Source organism: Apium graveolens, chromosome 4, assembly GCF_009905375.1.
Source record: "Apium graveolens cultivar Ventura chromosome 4, ASM990537v1, whole genome shotgun sequence".
In the NCBI taxonomy this organism is placed as follows: Eukaryota; Viridiplantae; Streptophyta; class Magnoliopsida; order Apiales; family Apiaceae; genus Apium; species Apium graveolens.
Window position 1 is genome coordinate 4,034,439 of NC_133650.1, and position 21,503 is coordinate 4,055,941.

Sequence of the window (21,503 nt, forward strand, 5' to 3'; positions counted from 1 at the left end):
TCTTACTAAATGATAGCAGCTGGTCCTGACAAGTTTTTTGTAGTTAAACACATCCACTTATTCTGACAAGATTCGAACTCTCGTCTCGACGTTGAGATACCAGTAGAGAGATGCTGGTATTCTTGTTTCTCTTTTTGTTGTGAAACAAGGAAGAGTTACTTTTTTTGACTAATCATGTCAGTCTGAAACGTTATAATCGTTATACAGGTTTTTAATTATTTTTTAGTGGTGATAAACAGACATTCTTCTCTTCTACAGAGCACATTATCTCTGTACTTGCCGCATTAGAAATTAATAATAAAATAAAAATAAAAAATAAGTGCTTCTAGAAGTCCAAGACCATTTTTCAACATCCTCTCAAAATAAAAAAGGACCATTTTCCAACATTTTATTTTGCGTATATATAACAAACTCGTCTTTAACTTAAATGTTAGAAATATTTTATTTTTGTATATAACCAATATTGATTTGAATATGCAAAGAAATTTCTTTTTGATCTTAAAAAATAACAGCAACATAATCTTAAAAGTTCAAACTTGTTAGATAGATTCTACAGAAGAAATATTTATAAAACTGACATAGATTAGCATGCATGTCGATTTCTGATATAGTTTTTGATATTAATTATACGGTAAAAGCAAAATCCGAGTGTTTGTATCACTTGTTTCTAGAGTAAATTCTATAGTACAAGCATAATATAAATTACTTCTATATGTTAGTTTTAAAATCTACTAAAGATATTGATTCTTCATTTGTATATTTATTAGATTTGGTTTCTAAAATTAAGCGACAAGCTCTGACTTAGAAGCCATAATTATAAATTCTCCTTTGGTGAGATTCGAACATGTAGCCAAAAGGATAGTTTTCCTCTCTTTAATTATCTGAGCCAATCTAGTTGTATAGTTGCTTCTTGTTAAAATTGGATAACTCAAACTTATGGTTCCGTCTTTGTTTCTTGTTGTCTTCATCGTTTATTTCTTTGATATATATTTTGACATCCACCGAGTGTTGCTTTGATACCACTATAAGATTTAAGTCTTAGTTATTGTATGAAATGTATGTGTATAAAGCTGAGAGAGAACAAAGAGTATACAAATCTGCTTAACTAATTCTCAAGATTTCATACAAAGAGATATTTAATGGGGTCTGGTCCCTGACAAATGTTTGTTTGGAGATTTTATACAACAAACAGTTTTCATACAAAAGTTTAGGCAGCCGAAATTTAAAAAGTTTTCTATTATCAACCGCTGACATTGTCGGCTGTATCTAAACATTTTTTACACTTACCGCAGACAAGATCAGCGGTTGCTAGGGTTAATATAATATATGATAATATGTGATTATCTGCCCACATTTAAATGTTTTTTGACACAATTGTAAATAAAAATATAGGCATGAACAAATGGGAGAATAGAAGCTCCTCAACATCGAGTGATAATGAAAGGAACTGAAGAGAGGTATTCACTTAGAGTGTTTCCATTCATAAGGGATCAAATTATACACACACCCGAAGAGCTAGCTGATGAAGAACATGACATTCAGTTTCAACTGGTCGATCATTACAAGTACGTTGATTTCTATTACACTGACGAAGGCAAGAAATCAAGGTGTCCTATCAAGATACTCCCTCCGTCCCGGTGAGTTGTTTACGTACACTGTTTGCACGTATTTCGAGACTTCAATAAAGTATAATTTCATAATGTTTTTTTGAAAAAAAAAATTCTAAATAAAAGTTTAAATCTGAAACTTTTTTCAGTTTTTTTTTAAAAAATAGAAATATTATGAAAGTATATTTTAAACGAGTATTAAAAAACGTGCCGAAAAATAATGTAAATAATACAGTAGAACCGAGGGAGTAGTAATTAAAAGACTAATGTATCCTCCCCTTTTAGTGTAGTCATTCTCATATACAATACTAGATTAGTCTGGGGTCGATTCCCGTTAATATCTAGTTTATTTGAAAATGAATGTCTTAGTTTAGTTAAAAATTGTTTTAAGTGAATTTTAAAGAAAATAATATATATTAATATTTTTATAATATGAAAAAATAATTTCTTATGTATATGTTGAATAAAGGTCATATAAAGGTTTTTTTACAAATTTTACTTAAAATTTTAAAATATTGTGAATTAGTAAAAAAAAGTGAGTAACTAGAATTAGAAATGGGATGAAAAATGGGGAGAAAAATGAATAAGTGGAGATTAATGAGTGAGAAATGGAGGATAAAAATTAATAAAAAGAGAAAAGTAGAGTATATGAAATAAAAGATTTTAAAACAATATAAAAATGAAATTAATTGAAAAATTGACACATAAACATACATGACATCATCATAGAATAATAGCGTAACACACATGTCCTCTGTTCTAGTACAATGTAGATAGTACAATGTAGATTTTATCTCTACACTAGTGCTAGGTCCTCTTAGCCTTTCTACATGCAGGCTAATCTTCAATTAAGGGAGAAGTTATTCATATAATCCAGTTCAAATAGAATAGATTATAGTTAATGTCGAGATTAAGAAGAACACGACAATGGTCGAAAAGAAGAGGGACGGCAATATCATATTTTTTTAACTTATTCTTTTGAATTTATATATTAAGGTTTTCATAATAAAATCTAAATTGTTATTTATCTAATCAGGATATTTTTTTTATTTGTTGTATCTTTGTATTTTTTTGGGGTCTCTTTTTAAAATTTAAATAAAAAAATTTGATCCCAACTATATTAATTTATAGAGATTTTTTATTCAGGTATCTTATAGCTGAATCGGGGTTAATTTGTGAACTTGGAAGAGAATCGTTATTTTATACAATAAAAGCAAAATTGGGACACTTTTCAGAGATAAAAAGATGAATGAGCCATCTTTTTTAATAAGGAAACTAAAATTAACGATTAATTTGCGAATTTGTAATTTTGGCAATTTTTTTTAGAGATTTTTTTATAAATATCCAAGTTGTAGAAAATATTTGTAAAAATACGAATCAACCTCATATGCAACCACATAAGCAAAAAAAAATTTTTTTAAATTCCGTACAAAATATGTTCACTATAGTTGAATCTCGATAAATAGATATTTGATAAATAAATAATCTTATCAAATAAATAATTTTTCCGGTCCCAATAAAATAAAAGCAATGTATTTTTAAGCTCGATAAATGAATAATCTCATTAAATGAATAAAATTTTCAGGTCCGATTAAATTCATTTATCAAGGTTTAAGTGTAATGTAATTTGTAATTTGCTCTTGCTCTCTATATGCGGAATCTTGGTGTTCTGATTTGAACCCAGACTTCATTAAATGCTGTACAAATTGACCATTTTCTCTGTTATTGCATAGTACATGATCACTTGGTAGACAAAGTATTAAGCAAATCAGAAAACCTAGCAAAAATGGATTCCTCCCCTGCACCAAAACAGCTCAAGCTTCCACATATAGAATTTTCAAAAGAGAACACAAAGCAAGGCACAAGTTCTTGGTTAACAACAAGCAAGAAAGTGGTGTGTGCACTTGAAGATTATGGTTGTTTCACTGCAACATACAATGATAATTTCTCCCTGGATCTCCACAATGCAATTTTCAGATCAGCCAAACAGTTATTTGATCTCCCACTCGAAACCAAACGTTTAAACACATCGAAAACGCCTTCCCATGGCTATTTAGGTCAGCAGCCTGCTATTCCTTTATATGAAGGCTTAGGCATTGAAGATGTCACCAGTCCTCTCGCAGCTCAGACTTTCACCAATCTCATGTGGCCCTCCGGAAATGCAGATTTCTGGTACGATCTTTTTACCTGATTATCGTTATCACTTGAGTTATCTCATCGCGCTATGTTATGTTAATCTCTATCTAATTTACGCTAATCTGATGATTCGTTTGTTGTTGTTGTGGCTAGTGAAACTACATGTTTGTTCACTAAAGTTGTTGCAGACTTGAATCAAGTAGTAATGAGAATGGTTTCTCAAAGTTACGGGATTGAAAACCACTATGAGCGTCTACTTGAATCAACCTCGTATCTTTTTCGTCTCATAAAATATCGAGAACGCCAAGAGAAGGAAACAGCTCTAGGCATTGTGCCTCATACAGACAAGAGCTTCATGTCCTTTCTGCATCAACTTCAAGTTCCAGGTTTGGAGATTAAAACAACAAATGATCAATGGATTCTTGTTGATCCTTCCCCTTCGTCTTTTGTTGTCATGGCAGGTGATGTATGCATGGTACGTATTAAATTTCATAATCATCTATCGTTAAGTCATCAGTTCTTCCAAAACTTTAAACTCTTTGGAGTAACCAAAGACTGAAGTAATCAGTAACCGGTCTGTCTAAAATCTCGAGGACAATTGTAAATAAATACAGGCATGGACAAATGGGAGAATACAAGCTCCTCAACATCGAGTGATAATGAAAGGAACTGAAGAGCGATACTCACTAGGAGTGTTTACATTCATAAAAAATCAGATTATACATATACCGGAAGAGCTAGCTGATGAGGAACATGAGATTCAGTTTCAGCCGTTCGATCATTACAAGTACCTTGATTTCTTTTACACTGATGAAGGAAAGAAATCGAAGTGTCCTATCAAGTTGTACTGCGGGATTTGAGATAATGCATGAACTATCACCTAAATTTATATATGTAATATTGTGTGTCGTATTTTGTACTATCGTGATTTCTTATACACTATGCGATTTGATATCATTTTTTAACCTCAATTTATGTAATATTGTGTGTCATGTTTGTACTATCGGAATTTCTTGCATATTTTTTTGCATCTCATTATCGGTTAATTTGGTATTTGTTCATTACATTCTTATGGTAACCAGCTTGAAATCTCATGATTGAGATATTGTGTGTAATGTTTGTACTATCGGAATTTCTTGCATATTTGGTTTCTTTTGTTGACCAGCTTGAAATCTTATGATCCAAACGGTTTCAAAAAATATAAAGGGCCTAAAATTACTTAAAACGCTTGTAAATCAATAATTAGAGTACTAAAATCCAGCTCTTCAGTGTAACGGGTTTTGCATATTCTACTTTCCTCTTTTTCGGGTCAAAACTTATCAGCTGTGCGCAGCAGCCAGCAGGTAGTGAACATACGGTAATTCATTGATGAAGAGCACCCAGAATGTATAGAGTAGTGTATTGGTGTTTGTACAGAGCTTGAATTGCTGAACATAAGTTCAGTCTAGAGAAGAGGATCACGGTCTCTCATCTTTGAGGCATAACTTTGTCTTTCGTGTGCATAATAAATCGTGAGAATGTTTGGAATAGCGTGGAGTCGAACCTTAGTCCTCCGGCTAGTCTAAGCTCTGATACCATGTTAAGGAACTGATCAATTTAAAATCTTAAGGTGTTAGAGAAAGACCTAACCAAATCTATATTCTAACACAAAAGAATGTTATAAGAAAATATTATCAAACCGTTATAAATTCATGTCTTCGTCGAGAATTTAGTGTTCGTACAAAAAATGTGTGTTTCTACCTATATATGGAAAATGGCTTGAGATGTCTAAAGATGCTGGCTTCTGGTAAAATTGAGTTCTGCAGAGGCCAACCCATCAGTGTTATGTTTATGTTCTGAGAACTCAAATATTGAGCAGACTCAACTTATTCAATTAATAAAACTGAGCAGGATAGATTAAATACAAGCTTAGCACTTCTCTTTTTTCTTTATTTGTTGTTTTGTAGAGGTTTATTCATTGATTTGTTTTTTTATATAGTTCAACACGCTCCCTGCATGCAGGGACGAAGCCAGAAAACGAAGTTTGGGGTGGCGAAATTTTTTTAGAGTAATTAATATATATTTTTAATTTATTATATATTAAATAAATTAATAAATATTATATTTAAGAATTTCAATATACATAATATAGTTGAATTTATGTATCTAAATTCATAATTATTGTAAACATCATTAATATTAATATTAAATTCATAAAATTTATATATTTTTGAGGGGGCGAAAGATGACAATAAAAATTTTTTACTAGCAAATATATAAATATATAATTTATTTTCTTAAATTTTAATACTAATTTTATGATCATATCGGAGTTTGGTGCGGCGGTCACCCCTGCCTCCCCTGCATGGGAAATACCGTTAGACCAAGGGGTCATTCGCAAGCAACGTAAATTTTACTTGAAATATATTGTAACTTGTAAGATTATTTAGAATTGCCACATATTAGATGTTTTAACATTTTAGGTATAGTTAGCTCTTTGCAGACCAACATGGTTGCAATATTAGCTATCATGTAGTTTATCTAATAGGCTTAATGACCTTTTGAACCTCAAGATTTGCAATAATATACTCATCTGCCTTTTTTTATAAAATCGTTCATTTTTGTCCTGAAATATCGAAAACATATTTTTTAAACTTGGACCGCTTGATTTATACTGGATTTGTTCCTGATCCCTCAGTTTTTTTTGGGTCGAAGGTTAAAAGGTAATGTTTTCGTAACACATGGGCAGATAGGTATATTGGTGTAAAGCTTGAGACTCGAAAGGTCATTAAGCCTAATTAATACTAGTATAGTACATGTTACTTTCAAGATTTTAATATGCATACAGGCACACTTAATATTCAGTACAGCCTCAATGCTTAAGTAAACACCATCATGAATTGTTGTATAAAATCCTGTTAAAGAGCAAATGGATTGATATACAATTATTCACTAAGGCAAGACTAGTCAAATTATGGGCTCCCAAACATTAATGTCCAAGCTCTTGATTGTTGATTTCACCAAGCTAAACCCTGCTGCAAGTTCTTGGACCTCTGCGTGCCAAGATATTAGGCAATCTCTTGAGAATCATGGCTGTTTCATCGCATTGTACGATAAGGTTTCATCGGAGCTCGACAAAGCAATCTTTCAAGCAGCAGATGAGCTGTTTGATCTCCCTACTGATACTAAAATTCAGAACATGAATGAGAAGCCTTATCATGGCTATGTCGGACAAATCCCATTTGTTCCTCTTCACGAAGGCTTAGGGATTGATTATGCGACAACTGAAGAAGGTGTGACAAATTTCACAAATCTCATGTGGCCTAAAGGGAATGATTCCTTCCGGTAAATTTTTAATCGTTTCTGCATTATTTTAATTTTCTGCAGTGATACTCTCAGTTTATGCTAATTAGTTCTGTTCAAATCTAAATTTTAGTGAAAGTTCATTGGCGTTTTCAAAGGCAGTGGCGGAACTTGATGAAGTGGTTATAAAAATGCTGTTTGAAAGCTATGGTGTGGAGAAGTATGCAGAGTCTCATGTAGAATCAACAACCTACCTTCTTAGGTACTTGAAATACAGAGCTCCGGAGGTGAATGAGACTACTATGGCTTTTCCCTCTCACACCGACAAGAGTTTCTTGACCATACTTCACCAGAATCAGGTCTCTGGTTTAGAAATTCAAGCAAGAGATGGCAATTGGATTTCTGTTGAGTTCCCTCCCTCTGCATTTGTCGTCATGGCTGGTGATGCTTGCAAGGTACGTAATTGGATTTATTGTTATGGTTATCAATAGATCAAGTCTCCTGTGTTATATCCTGGTTAAGACAACAAGGAAAACTAATGGCATAATCTAAAACCTTAAGGTGGCAGCGGAAGGCCTGAACATGATCTTATACACTTTAACACTCCCCCTCAATCGTATGATACTTTTTGCTACGATTGACAACGACAAATACAACCAATACCAATATCACCATTAAATAAATGGGGGTGGAAGGACTTGGGGTCGAACTGGAGTCCCTCCCTAAACCGAACTCTGATACCATGTTAAGTAACCCGTCCGTCTAAAACCTTAAGGTGGTAGAGGAAGACCCGAACAGGATCTTATACTCTTTAACAAACACAAGTTTGAACTAGTTACTTGTTACAAAATTATATTATCTTGTCAGGGAACCAGTCGCTCTAAAACCTCAAGGTATTAGACGAAGACCCTTACGAGGATCCTATATTAGTATTCTAACACTGATGCAGTTGAATTTGCCTATATTATTAGAATCATTACCCGAGATGATAATTGATCATTCGATGTTGATGTACAGGCCTGGAGTAACAATAAAGTTCTGTCTCCAAATCATAAAGTGACTATGAGCTTGAGCGGAAACGAAACACGGTACAATGTTGCATTGTTTTCATTTCTGAACAACATGAAAATGGTGGAAGTTCCAGAGGAGTTTGTGGATGAAGAACATAAGCTGCAGTTCAAGCCATTTGTGCATGTCGATTTGCTCAAGTTTTACGATACTGATCTTGGCCGTCGATCGCAGAACATTCTTCAAGATTTCTGTGGTGTTTGTTGAAATTTGTTCATGATTAAGATCCACGAAGAATAAAGCTATGTTAACATTGTAATATATGTTGGATTTCTCGTATCAAAGCAACTCATTTTAGTTGGTGACTTTGTATTATAGTTCATCTTTTGTTTTCGTTTGGGGAATTGGTGCTTGTAATCGTACAATTGCCTTTGCCTTCTGCAGGTTTGGTTAATAATAATTGTGGAATGCACAGTTCTTGTATGCTTTAGTTCGTAAGTGACCATGTTTGTAATGGTTCACCCCTAAGTGTTCATTTTTAAGTGTTTATGTTTGAAATGGTTCGTTCCCAATGTTCTAAAAATTACCGATTCAATCGATTAATCCCCCTGAAAGGTATCTGACCGATTCGATTTTTAAAATCCGATTAATCGGATTTTTACAACACTTTTCGTAAGTGTTCATGTTTGCAAAAAGTTTAAAGTCATCTTCACAGAAAAAAAAAACTTTGCCTATTGATAAATTTGTAATAATAGAATAGAAACGAGAAATTTATTTATTTTTGTGATAACAGACCTACATACCGAATACTAATACTGAATTCGACTAATCGGATTCACAAACAATGATTAATAAGGAAAAGGTTTGTAAGACTTCTGATGACAATTTTCCTATTCGAGTAGTGCCAGGTACCCAAATATCTTCCCCAAAAAATTTATCAAATAACGTGACTGACACATGACTGATTTTAATTCGTGGATGCATATAAATGCATGCGAGGTCTTATATTATTATTAGGAAGCCTGCCAAATATTCATATGACACATCAGATTTGGGGAATTTTTTGGTGTAAAAATTTGGGGTCTCTGGTATTTTCCTATTCTTTTCCCCTGATGATAATATAATTTCTGGTAAAATATCACGATATAACTTTTGATTGTATCATATTTGTTATGCACATTTGATCAAAGTACAAACAATTTTATTTTACTCTGAATATATTTATTATAAATTACGAGTCTGGAAATGTAAATAAATTATAAAATAAGATATAAAATTTTGAGTGGATCTTATTCAATTAGGAATTTTTTTAACCGAAATTTGAAATTTGGAATATATTGACTAATTTTTGTGGATAAAGGTAATTTTTCTAAGAGAAAGTATATTGTTGAAAAAGTGATTTACTTCTTGAATATTAAAGTGATGTATGATTGGATGTTCTACCAAAATAATCATAATTTTCTCCAAAAAAATCAAAATACCCTTCGGTATCGAGGGGTGTCCAAAATCTTTACTGAACACGCATGTTAGAGATGCGTATATTGAACACGCATTTTGAACATATATGTTCAATATTTTTTTATATATTCAAAGGCAAGATTATTATGTAATCCCTTAGTTCCTTCTAATTGTTTACATTTCTCGGGAAGTGTCCGACACGCATTTTAAGGTGCATAAAAATTATAGTTATGTAACTTATTTTTATAATTTTCTTTTTCCGAATAAAAGTTGAAATGTTTTAATTTTTATTCAGAAAAACAAAATTGTAAAAAAAATTACTGAACTATATTTTATATGCACCTTAAAATGCGTACCGGACACTCTCTAAAAAATATAAATAATTGAAAGGGACGGAGGGAGATCCCATCAAATTCATAATTTGACCAATTTATTAGTTAGAGTTCAGTATACACACTATAAACATACGTTGTCAATTAAAAAAATCGGGTACGCATGTTATGTATGCGTATTTTTTGTAAAAATTAAAATCATGAATATGTATCCCTTGTATGCATATTCCGTGGGCATTTTGAACGTTTTCTCCGCTTCCGAGTATTTTGGTCAGTTGAAATCTAAAAGTGATGTATTTTGATATATTTTTGTAAGACCATTATATCATAAATTTCAAATTTCAACTAAATAATCACAACCCTTTAATTTACTAAATAAATTATCATGAAACATGATTACTTTTTATTAAGGTCTGGATTCAAACCCTTTTCATGAACTTTTAATAGCAAGAGTGTAATTTACAGAATTACTCCAATATGAAACAAAATTTATAACCAACAAGTAACAAATCTAATTTCAAACATACATGTGTATTGTTTCAATTAGGTGAATAATACACAGAAGTGCATGTACTATATTTTAAGGTGCCTAAAAAATTATTGCAAATGTCAATTTGATATCTAATTAAGAAAATCACTGAAAAAGACTGCATTTTATTAATTTTGCTTTTGTATTTGAGCGTTTGAACTTTGAATGCAGGCTGAATAATTGGCTAATTTGTGTGTGGTCCATAATTAATTAGGGGACCATAAGAAAAAAAAAATTAGACTGATTGATCAAATATGCAATTATGCATGCAATTATATAATTAAAAAATAAAAGGCAAAAATGACATGCAAATTTGGACCACCTTTTGGCAAAGTTTTAAGCTGTTTTTGTTATGTTTAATTATAAACATTTTAATCATCTACACTACTGGTTTGAATTAGACTTGATTAACTTATAAATTCAATTAAAAACAGTACACAAACCATGTCTGAGTCAAATGAGAATTAAATATAATGCTAAAATTAACTCAGAAAATTAAATTACAGTGCAGAGAGTTTAATTACAAAACGGTAACTGTATTTATATCCAAAAAAATAAAATGTTGATTAGTTTCCGAGTTCGAAAATTATTGATTACTAATTTACGTCTAATCTATAAGATCAAATATAGTCATGAATGATCTTGTTCAATTCGTATTTATGAATATTTTAATACAATAAAATTTTTATATTTAATACTAATACGAAATTAAAGATATTAATAATTAAAAGTGTTTATTGACCAACATAAATAGGAAACCTAAACGAGAGAGTAATTAATAACACAAGCACAGGGGTAGAACTCAAAAACTTCTACAAGGGTACAAGAGTTCAACCACTGCAAATATGATATTTTGTTGGCCATTTATACTTACTTCGAATATGCAGAACAGAACATGGTTCTCACCGTTCTGTTCTTATTTGAACCCAGACTTAAATACATTTTGTCAATGTTCTCAATTGTTGCATAATACATGATCAGTTGGGAGACAAAATTTTAGGCAAATCAGAGAACCTTGTAGAAATGGATTCCTCACTTGCAGCAAAACAGCCCAATCTTCCCTGTATAGAATTCTCGAAAGAAAACACAGAGCAAGGCACAGATTCTTGGTTAACAACAAGCAAGAAAGTGGTGTGTGCACTTGAAGATTATGGCTGCTTTCTTGCAACTTACAATGATAATTTCTCCCTAGACCTTCACAATGCAATATTCAAATCAACCAGACAGTTATTCGATCTCCCACTCGAAACCAAACTTCTGAACACATCGAAAACACCTTCCCATGGCTATGTAGGCCAAGAGCCTGTGGTTCCTCTATATGAAGGCTTAGGCATTGAAGATGTCACCTCTCCTCTGGGAGCTCAAACTTTCACCAATCTCATGTGGCCCTCCGGAAATGCAGTTTTCTGGTATGTATTTTGACCGGATGTTATCGTTAATCTCTACTCTTTATTATGAGCATCTGCAATATATCGAACCCTAAACCTTAGACAGCAAAATATAAACTTTTACCACTTGAGTTGCTTCATCGCGCTATGTTAATCTCGCTAATCTGGTGATCTGTTTGTTGTTGTTGTGGCTAGTGAAACTACATGTTTGTTTACTAAAGTTGTTGCAGAGTTGGATCAAGTAGTAATGAGAATGGTTTCTCAGAGTTACGGAATTGAAAACCACTATGAACGTCTGCTTGAATCAACTTCTTATCTTTTTCGACTCATAAAATATCGAGAACGCCACGAGAAGGAAACAGTTCTAGGAATTGTGCCTCATACAGACAAGAGCTTCATGTCTATTCTGCATCAACATCAAGTTCCAGGTTTGGAGATTAAAACAGCAAATGATCAATGGATTCTTGTTGATCCTTCCCCTTCGTCATTCATTGTCATGGCAGGCGATGCATGCATGGTACGTATTAAATTTGTTAAATAGCATAAGATTGTGACACCGTTTTAGGTTAACTAGTTACTACTTAACAAAATCATATATCATTAAAATTATCATTCTTTCAAAATCTTAAACTCTTAGGAGAACCACGGAATTAGAGAGGCTAATCAAAGTTGAAGCCCTGCCTATTGATTACGAATAATCAATAAAAAGAATTATTATTTTAAAGTAAAGCGAGTTTTCTCTGATAAACAGTATAAGATCATGTTCAGACCTTCCTCTACCACTTTAAGGTTTTAGATGGACCGGTTACCTAACATGGTATCAGACTCGATTTAGGGAGGTACTTGGGTTCGAGTCATCCCACCCCATTTGTTTAATTTAAATATTTGTCGTTGGTATTGATATTGGTATTGATTGTATTTTATCGTTGTCAATCGTATCGAAAAATATCGTACGATTGAGGGGGTGTTAAAGAGTATAAGATCATGTTCGGGTCTTCCTCTACCACCGGTTACTTAACATTCTTGATTTCTGGTTCCGTCATAGGTTTCTTCAGATGCTTTTATGATAAAACTGTAAAATAAATATAGGCATGGACAAATGGGAGAATAGAAGCTCCTCAGCATCGAGTGATAATGAAAGGAACTGAAGAGAGATATTCACTTGGAGTGTTTACATTCATAAGAGATCAGATTATACATATTCCAGAAGAGCTAGCAGATGAAGAACATGAGATTCAGTTTCAGCCGTTCGATCATTACAAGTACATTGATTTCTATTACACCGACGAAGGGAAGAAATCAAAGTGTCCTATCAAGTTGTACTGTGGGATTTGAGATCATGTTATCACCCAAATTTATGTAATATTTGTGTGAAATGTTTTGTACTATATATTGTGATTTCTTACATATTTTTAGTTCAGTTCATGTGAATGTAATAATTTTCAAATAAAGTCAAACTTGGTTCGGATAAATCACATTGGAACGGATCAAATACTTACTGTATTAATTATAGTTCAATATATAGGTATAGTATATTTATACTTTGAGTTATATATATTTATTATTTAAATTTCAGAATTTAGGTATAATTTTCTAAGTAAGGATCATGTAGCTTGATTTCGATTCAAAGTTATTTTAATTATAAATTAGTTTAGTTTAAATATATAAAACCGAGGCCGATGTGGTAATAACAAATTACGAGGGGATGTTTTAACTAAATACTCCCTCTGGTTCATTTTATTTGTCTCTTGACTTTTCTGCACACATCGCAAGATGCATTGACTGCATAGTAAAAATTATTATTTTTAAAATTTTCTTTTTGTAAATAAAAGTTTAAGTTATATATTTTTATTCAGGAAAAGAAAATTTTAAAAATTATTATTTAACTACGAGGGTCAAATCACTTAGAAATGAGTGCAAAAAAGTCAAGCGACTATTAAAATGAAACAGACGGAGTACTCATTTTGGGGCTCATTTGCCTAGAATACCTTTTATGCAGGATATTCGGCCTAAAATACAGTGTTCACTTTTTTTAAAAAAATAACAAGTATCATGAAAACAATTATTCACTTTTGTCTTGTAGTGAATATGAATTAAAAGTAAACAATGTGTTAATGCGTGTTCACTTTTGATTTTATAAGGAATATGCATCTTATATATGGGTATTCTTTGTTATTTTTTAAAAAAATGTGCATGTCATATTTGTGTATTTGGCGTGTATTTGAGCATTGTTCTGTGTCTTTAGATATTTTGTACAGTTAAATCCTAAAAATGAAATATTTTAATCATTGTTTCAAAATTAATAGAACAAATTAAATTTATATTAAAAAAAATTATTATAAAATGTTTAGTCAAAAAAATAATCGTTTCATTCACCATTCAATTAATCATACATCTTGTTACGTATGTTCCATTTTACAGTAATAAATTATTAGTTATTTTTCATTTTTTTTGCCATAAAAGGAAGAAATATTATTAATGATGCAAATCCTTTAACAATACATTAAGAAATTCGGAGGGGATATCTACCAACTCCCTGACTACGATCAGCAATAGAACTAGAGTATCTCGCTAGGTAGTGAGCTACCGAGTTCGCGGACCGTTTCACAAATTTTAGAGTTACTTTACGAGCCTCTAAGTCAATAAGAAGTTTCTTGCAATCATCGATCACTTTCCCAAGGTATGAGAAATTAATCGAGGAACACCTAATGGCTTGGATTGCTCCAAGGCAGTTCGATTCAACGACAACTTCCTGCCAGTCTTTGGATTTTCTCCAGCTTAATGCTTCCCTTATACCAATGGATTCAGCTATTTCTGGATGACTTTTTCCTTGTTTACAACTTGACCTGGCCTCCATCATTAGACTTTCATGGTTACGAGCGACCATAGCGTGACTGTAAGAATTTGAATCCTCGAACAGGGCCACATCAGTGTTTATCTTGACTGTACCCATCTGTGGTTGTTGCAAGTGTGAGTCGTCATCCGCTTGAGTTATAAACCCAATAGATTTATCGAATGATCTGTCTTGCGCGCTCTCCCAATCGTTAAAAACATGTATTGCTGATGCAACTATATCTTTGGACTCTCTTCCTTTCTGTTGCCATATTACCTCATTCCTGTTTTTCCAGATGGACCAAGCTACCATGAATACCTTGTTGCTCATATTTTTTATACCTTGTTGAATAACTCCTTTTAGCCATGTATCCAGTTGTAAATCTGTAACCACATCATACTTGTATCCAATCTCACTCCAACATTGAGCTGCTACTGGGCATGTTACTAAGGCATGAAAAGCAGTTTCATCATAGATGTTACAAACAGGACAGATATTGCTCACTTCCACCCTCTTAATAATTAAGTTTTCTCTTGTAGGAAAATAACCCCTTGCTGCTCTCCATATGAAATGATTAACCTTAAGAGGTATTTGTAAGTTCCGGATTTTATTCCGAAAAGATGAGTTGTTATCTGTTATGTTTTCACTTACAGCTTCTCTTGCTACTCCATATGCACTCTTTACTGTGTAATGCCCCAACTTGTCTTTCTTCTAGAACCAAAGGTCTGATCGTCTAACCGGTATTGATAAGATTAGGTTAACATCTCTATCATCAAAAATATCTCGAACCAAATCTACATCTCAGTTGTCATTTGACGTTGACATCAAACAAGAAACCTTTTGATCTATAATAGCATCATGGACTGTATGAATATATGAGTCATTATCACAGGGCAACCATGGTCCTTATTGATATCTACATTAAAACCATTCCCTACTCGAACTGCAATCCCCGTTTTTAACAATTCTTGAGACTCTATTATACTTCGCCATATGTAACTGGGGTTGCTTCCCAGTTTTGCTGATAGAAAATCTCCGTTTGGGTAGTATATGGCTTTATAAATCTTACTAACCATGATGTCTTGCTTCGTAATCATTCTCCACCCCTGCTTCCCAAGGAGAGCCAAGTTGAAATCATGAAGCTTCCTAAACCCCATGCCACCCTCCGATTTCCTTGCACATAAACGATCCCATGACATCCAGTGTATGCTTTTTGGTTTCTTCGCTGATGCTCTCCACCAATATCTGCACATGATACTCTCCATTTCAAGACACAACTGTTTTGGCAGTAAAAAGACGCTCATTGCGTAGGTTGGTTGTGTTTGAGACACTGATTTTATTAAGAGTTCCTTACCGCCTTTAGAGATATGTTTTTTGTCCCACCCTTCAATCCTATTCTGCATTTGATTTTTAATATAGCCGAACATTGCCTTTTTATTTCTCCCAATCACATTCGGAAGCCCCAGATATGTCGTACTCCCATCAGCTTCTTGAAAACTGAGAGTATTGCAAATTGACTCTCCCATATCTTGACTTGTGTTGCAGCTGAAAATCACATAGGATTTTGAATTATTTATCTTCTGGCCTGAGGCAGATTCATATATCTGAAGAATGCTGGATATCAAGTCTGCAGTGTTGCCATTAACTTTGCAAAAAATATACGAATCATCTGCGAAGAACATTTGAGTTAGAGTTGGAGTTGTTCGAGCAACTCTAATACCTGCTAGCATATTCCTTCTAGCATTATCTTGAAGCAGGGCTTTAAGTCCCTCCATGCACACTAAGAACAAGTAGGAAGAGAGCGGGTCACCTTGTCTGATTCCACGACTCGGGACAACTGAACCAATCACTTTACCTGAGTAAGTAATCTTATAACTAACTGATTGAACACGCTCCATAAACAGCTGAATCAAATGGTCCTCAAAGCCCATTTTTGTCAACATTGCTTTCAGAAAACCCCACTCCACCCTATCGTAGGCTTTGCTCATATTAAGTTTTAGAGCCATCCACCCCGTTTTTCCTGCAACTTTCCTTTTTAAGAAATGCATGACTTCATAATAAATCATTATATTGTCCGATATTAATGTGCCAGGAATGAAGGCGCTTTGTGACTCAGAAATGACTCTGTTGAGGATATGCTTCAATCTGTTTGCTAAGACTTTGGAAACTACCTTGTACACCACATTGCACAGGGCAATTGGTCTCAAGTCAACCATGGTTGCTGGGTTCTACTTCTTTGGGATCATCACTATGTTAGTTTCTATGATATGCTCTTCAAATTTGCCTGTAGTGAAGAAGTTTTGTACCAGATTTACTACATCATCGCCCACTACTTGCCAATATTTCTGGAAAAATCCTGGATTCAACCCGTCTGGGCCAGGGGATTTGTCTGGGTGCATTACAAACATTGTTGTCTTCACTTTTTTGTGCTGAACTGGGGCTAGCATACATGAATTCTGAACTGGATTGACTCGACTAGACACCGTATTAATCACCCTCGACACCTCTGTACTTGTGGCTGTAAATAAGTTTGAGAAATAACCAGTCATTGTTTTTTCTAGCCCTGTACCCCAGCCAACATCCAAACCATTGTCATTTTTGAGAGTGTCAATTTTATTCACTTTACGTCGAGCCTTTGTTGCAGCATGAAAAAATTTGTTATTGCAGTCGCCCTCGCGAAGCCATAACTGCTTACACCTCTGCCTCCAAAACACTTCTTGTTCATTATATAATTCCATTAGTTTCTTTGCATTTTCTCCATAAAAATTTACTAAAAACTCGTCTCTCCTTCCTTTTGTACGCTGCATAATCTTTTTACAGTGTTGTACTTTACTTCTGAACCCTCCCGTAATTTCCTTCCCCCATTTATCCAACATACTAGCTGTAAAGGTTATTTTCTCTACCAATGATTTATCACAGGACAACTATCAGGCTTCCTCGAGAATTTTACCACACATCGGATCCCTTAGCCAGCAGTTTTCAAATCTAAAATTGGCATTTTGAACACTATATGAGCGAGTGAAGGGCTTTAGAAGGATAGGACTATGATCAAACGTTGATACTTTTAAATTTATCAGCTTGACGTCCGGAAATAGCTGCATGAAGCTATTGGTCACCAAAGCTCTATCTAGTCTAATTTTTATCCATCATGTCGTACCATACCCCCTTTCCCATGTAAACGGATAGCCTTCCAGATCTAAATCATGCAAACCACATTCAGATATACAGTTGTTGAAACCTTGGATAAGCGACGGTGGATACGATCGTCCCCCTCTCTTATCTTCTTGGCTTGTAACATTATTCAAATCCAGAAATTTCATCTCCAACTGATCTTGCATATAACTTGGCAAATACTTTTTCCGAAACATCTCGGTAAAATTCTCCCAAGATAAGTCTTTGCCTTCCAACAACGCCTTAGAAGACTCCCACAAGAAACTTGCTTCATCTTTTAGATAATAACTTGCGTACTGAGATTTCTTATCATCCTTAACTTCGGCTAATTCAAAAGCTTTTTCCATCTCTCTCAACCACGAATGCGCTTTAATTGGGTCTGGCAAACCTAAGAACTCTGGGGGATGAACAGATTGAAAGTGCTTGAAATTTCTAACTTTTGGGGCCACAGGTTGTTGCAAAACCTGAGCAAGTCTGCTCATCATGGTGGTTTCTGGGTTTATTTCTGGGTCTTGGGTGGGAATTTCTTCTTCTTGGTGATCTGGTGAGTTGGCCATTTCTTACAAACCTGACTGAACAATTATTTAGCAATACGATAGCATGGCATGTATATAACAACAGTTTTTATGAAATCTCTTTTGTGGGTTTTAAGTTTTACCCAATTTGCACATGCAATCCTATTACTACATAATTTTCATATCAGTGTTGTTTTATCATGGCACGGAATAGGGTTTTATGATCTTTAAACATGGTTATATGAAAACATGGTTGTATTTAAAACATGGCATTGAGAACAGTTTATAAGATAATCAAGGTGCACAAAGGAAAGCAAGATAATAGATTTATTTAATCAAAGGTTACATAGGGAATATTCTGGATATTAAGGTTCTGAAACAAGGTACAATAAATAGTAGGATTAAACAGAGGAAAAACTGGAAAATATCCCCCTAACTATCCCTAACTTCCAACTACTACTACTACTACACTGGTCTGAAATACAACAAGATAAATGAAAAAGGGATCCCGGCATCTGACCAAGTATCCCAAAGCCTACCGGCGCTGAAAACAACAACAACAATCTACGGGCTCAACTAACAGTCCCGTCTAATCATCTAGAAACTCTCTCAACACAACCAACATCCAGCGAATGATCTTATGCAGCCTCCGGGCCTCAGCATCAGCATCACTAGTGGATGGTCCCTCATCCAATCTCCTCCTGGCAACCTGCTCCACCAACTGAATCCTAGCTCTCCACCCCTCCATCACCACCGAAGTCCTCTGCGTAGAGTCTCGAATCAACCTATCTACCAAAGCTCCCAACTCAGGAGTGCGGGAGTACACAAAGTCTCGGTCTTGGGCTAAATTGCCACCAACACTGACAGGAACAGTCTTAGGCATCTCCGACTCTGGCTCAGGGGCAGGGGTCTCTGAATCTGGCCTCAGGGGTGAAATCTGCATGGGGATCTCACTTCTCTCAGAAGGGTCCTCCTCTGGGTCGGAACTAACATACACAGGCTCCTCTGGAGAGGGTGGAATAGGGTCCACAGGGGTACCAGTCAAACTAATCTCTGAGTCTGAGTCACTACCACTACTAGGATCCTGAGAGAAAACATAAAATAGCAACCAAGAAACAATGTTAGGGTTAAATAAAGCTTCCAACTAACTCACACCCTAACTCTAGTTTCCACTTTACCAATCAACACTTTCCTTAGACTATACCTAATAGTCTAACTCAACTCTACATGAGTCGAACTCTCTCGCAATATAGATATATTCCCAAAATACCCTTTTTAAAACCTAACTTGTCTCAGGGACTAGATCATGTAGCTCTGATACCAACTTGTGACGCCCTCAATCTCGGGGTTAGGGAATGAGGACTCACACACCTCTAATCTAATAATTAAATATGCATAAACCCCGATTAACTACTAACATGATCAACAGGATAAAGTATGAGACAAGATTACAACTACCAATCATAAAATATAACTTACAAACCCGAAATACTATTAAATAAATAATATCGATTCCGGCTGGGAACCGACAAATAACCCATTGTATCTTTATACACTTCTTTCTAGGCGCGAGCTCACTCATTAAAACCTCTACCAGCTCTGGCAACTGGAAGCCCTCAACACGGTAGGGACCATCAGGTACGCTCTTACGAGCAGTGCGCCTAAGCCTGGCCATCTTCTTTCTTAACTGTCATGGTTAGATTAAGACAAAACAAATGAGTATAAAACTCAGCAAGTAACTATATAGCAGTTCTACAATATCAAATCACAATATACTTTGAACAAACTAGGGCATTCGACTTTAATTAATCTAGGTGGCAGATTTCCCTTTTTTTTTCTTTGGGATAAGGAAAGGTATCTGAAGAATAGTAGGGCTTTCAAAAAACAAGACTCGAAACAGGACGAAAGCCGACATTCATCACAATTCATTATAGGATCAAAATAGATCTTTCGATAGAGGAAAGCAACAGTATTTCAAGATATAAAATCAATCATATGATCAACAATTTCAAGAATCAGGGTTCTCGAGCTTTAAGCTCCACAATGACAAAATCAACTCTTTTCAAAGCAATATAAACCATTTTCATTTCAAAAATCAATTTACTGAATAAAAGTTTCAGTTCCCTTTTAAATACTCACTTAGAACCCTTGATTGGATCACTTTATCTTTCCATATCATTATATACGGGTGATCAGCCCGTATCGACCTCCATTCTGGTCTTTAAGGTACCAATCGGCATAATTTCAGCCTTAAATTGGACTAGTCCCACTAGCCTCTTACCATGACTGGACTAGTCCCACTAGCCTCTTACGTCTCAATCCAATCCATCAGGAATTCATTTGGAAAACCTTGAGTTTGGAAAAACAAATAGGTTTTCTAAAATTCATTTTATCATTACCAAGCATTTGAAATCATTCAGACTCTTTCAAGTCGAAACTCATTCTTAATTCAGATTTTAAAGAAACAAAGTTCAGGGAGTGAATCAAAGATACGCAAGGAACAATTCACAAGAATTCTGTATCAAGGACGACAAGGCACTAAATAAGAAAGATCAACATTGACTTAGGGATCAATAAGGTGATCAAGAGAATCAGGGTATCATTAAACAGAGTTAACCAAGATAATCAATAGGTTCAATATGATTTATGGCATTATAGGTAACTTGAACAGAAAGGTCAGGTTATCAATGAGTGAAATCAATAGGCTTATCAATAACAGGTTATCAAGAACAGGGATTCTTTAAATCAATAACAGGGTTTCATAAAACATGGGTCTCATAAAACAAGGGTTTCATGCTTAAACAGTTCAATACTCTACATGGTATGAACAACATTTTCTTTATAATCATTTACACAAGTAATCAGAGTTACTTGCCTAAATTTGCTTTCCTGAGGGTTGAACTACTGCCACCTAGTAAATCCTTTCCTTTCCTAGCCTGAATGCCCTCACGCTCCGAATCTACAATAAAACCAAAATCTTAATTAGATTCCCAACTCTCATTCCCGGAACGATCACACTATACGATAACTCGATTATATTCTTGACTTGAGCATACGAATATAGCTTATACATATAAGCACATAGCACTTAGCACTTAGCACATAGCATAATCCTTTCTCGTAGCTTTTATATCCTTATATACTTAGAAATCAAAGTGTACTCGCTTGACCTTGGCTATGTCTCAAATCACACTAACACGACTCTCTTTTACGAGTACAAGACTTATTTACAACCAAACATTTA

The 21,503-nt window shown here is 34.3% G+C and overlaps 3 protein-coding genes across 3 annotated transcripts; all 3 read left to right on the forward strand.

Moving 5' to 3' along the window:
• Nucleotides 1–3,393: 3,393 nt before the first annotated feature.
• Nucleotides 3,394–4,603, forward strand: LOC141718200 (putative 2-oxoglutarate-dependent dioxygenase AOP1). The gene is made up of 3 exons (XM_074520577.1): nt 3,394–3,779; nt 3,897–4,218; nt 4,358–4,603. The coding sequence occupies exons 1-3, from the start codon at nt 3,394–3,396 to the stop codon at nt 4,601–4,603; spliced, it is 954 nt and encodes a 317-aa protein (XP_074376678.1).
• A 1,967-nt stretch (nt 4,604–6,570) lies between these two features.
• Nucleotides 6,571–8,516, forward strand: LOC141717514 (putative 2-oxoglutarate-dependent dioxygenase AOP1). Its single transcript, XM_074519629.1, has 3 exons — nt 6,571–7,067; nt 7,159–7,480; nt 8,043–8,516. The coding sequence occupies exons 1-3, from the start codon at nt 6,697–6,699 to the stop codon at nt 8,298–8,300; spliced, it is 951 nt and encodes a 316-aa protein (XP_074375730.1). The 5' UTR covers nt 6,571–6,696; the 3' UTR covers nt 8,301–8,516.
• A 2,724-nt stretch (nt 8,517–11,240) lies between these two features.
• Nucleotides 11,241–13,222, forward strand: LOC141717513 (putative 2-oxoglutarate-dependent dioxygenase AOP1). Its single transcript, XM_074519628.1, has 3 exons — nt 11,241–11,761; nt 11,936–12,257; nt 12,830–13,222. Exons 1-3 carry the CDS (start codon nt 11,376–11,378, stop codon nt 13,073–13,075), a joined length of 954 nt encoding a protein of 317 aa, XP_074375729.1. The 5' UTR covers nt 11,241–11,375; the 3' UTR covers nt 13,076–13,222.
• The last annotated feature ends 8,281 nt before the right edge of the window (nt 13,223–21,503 follow it).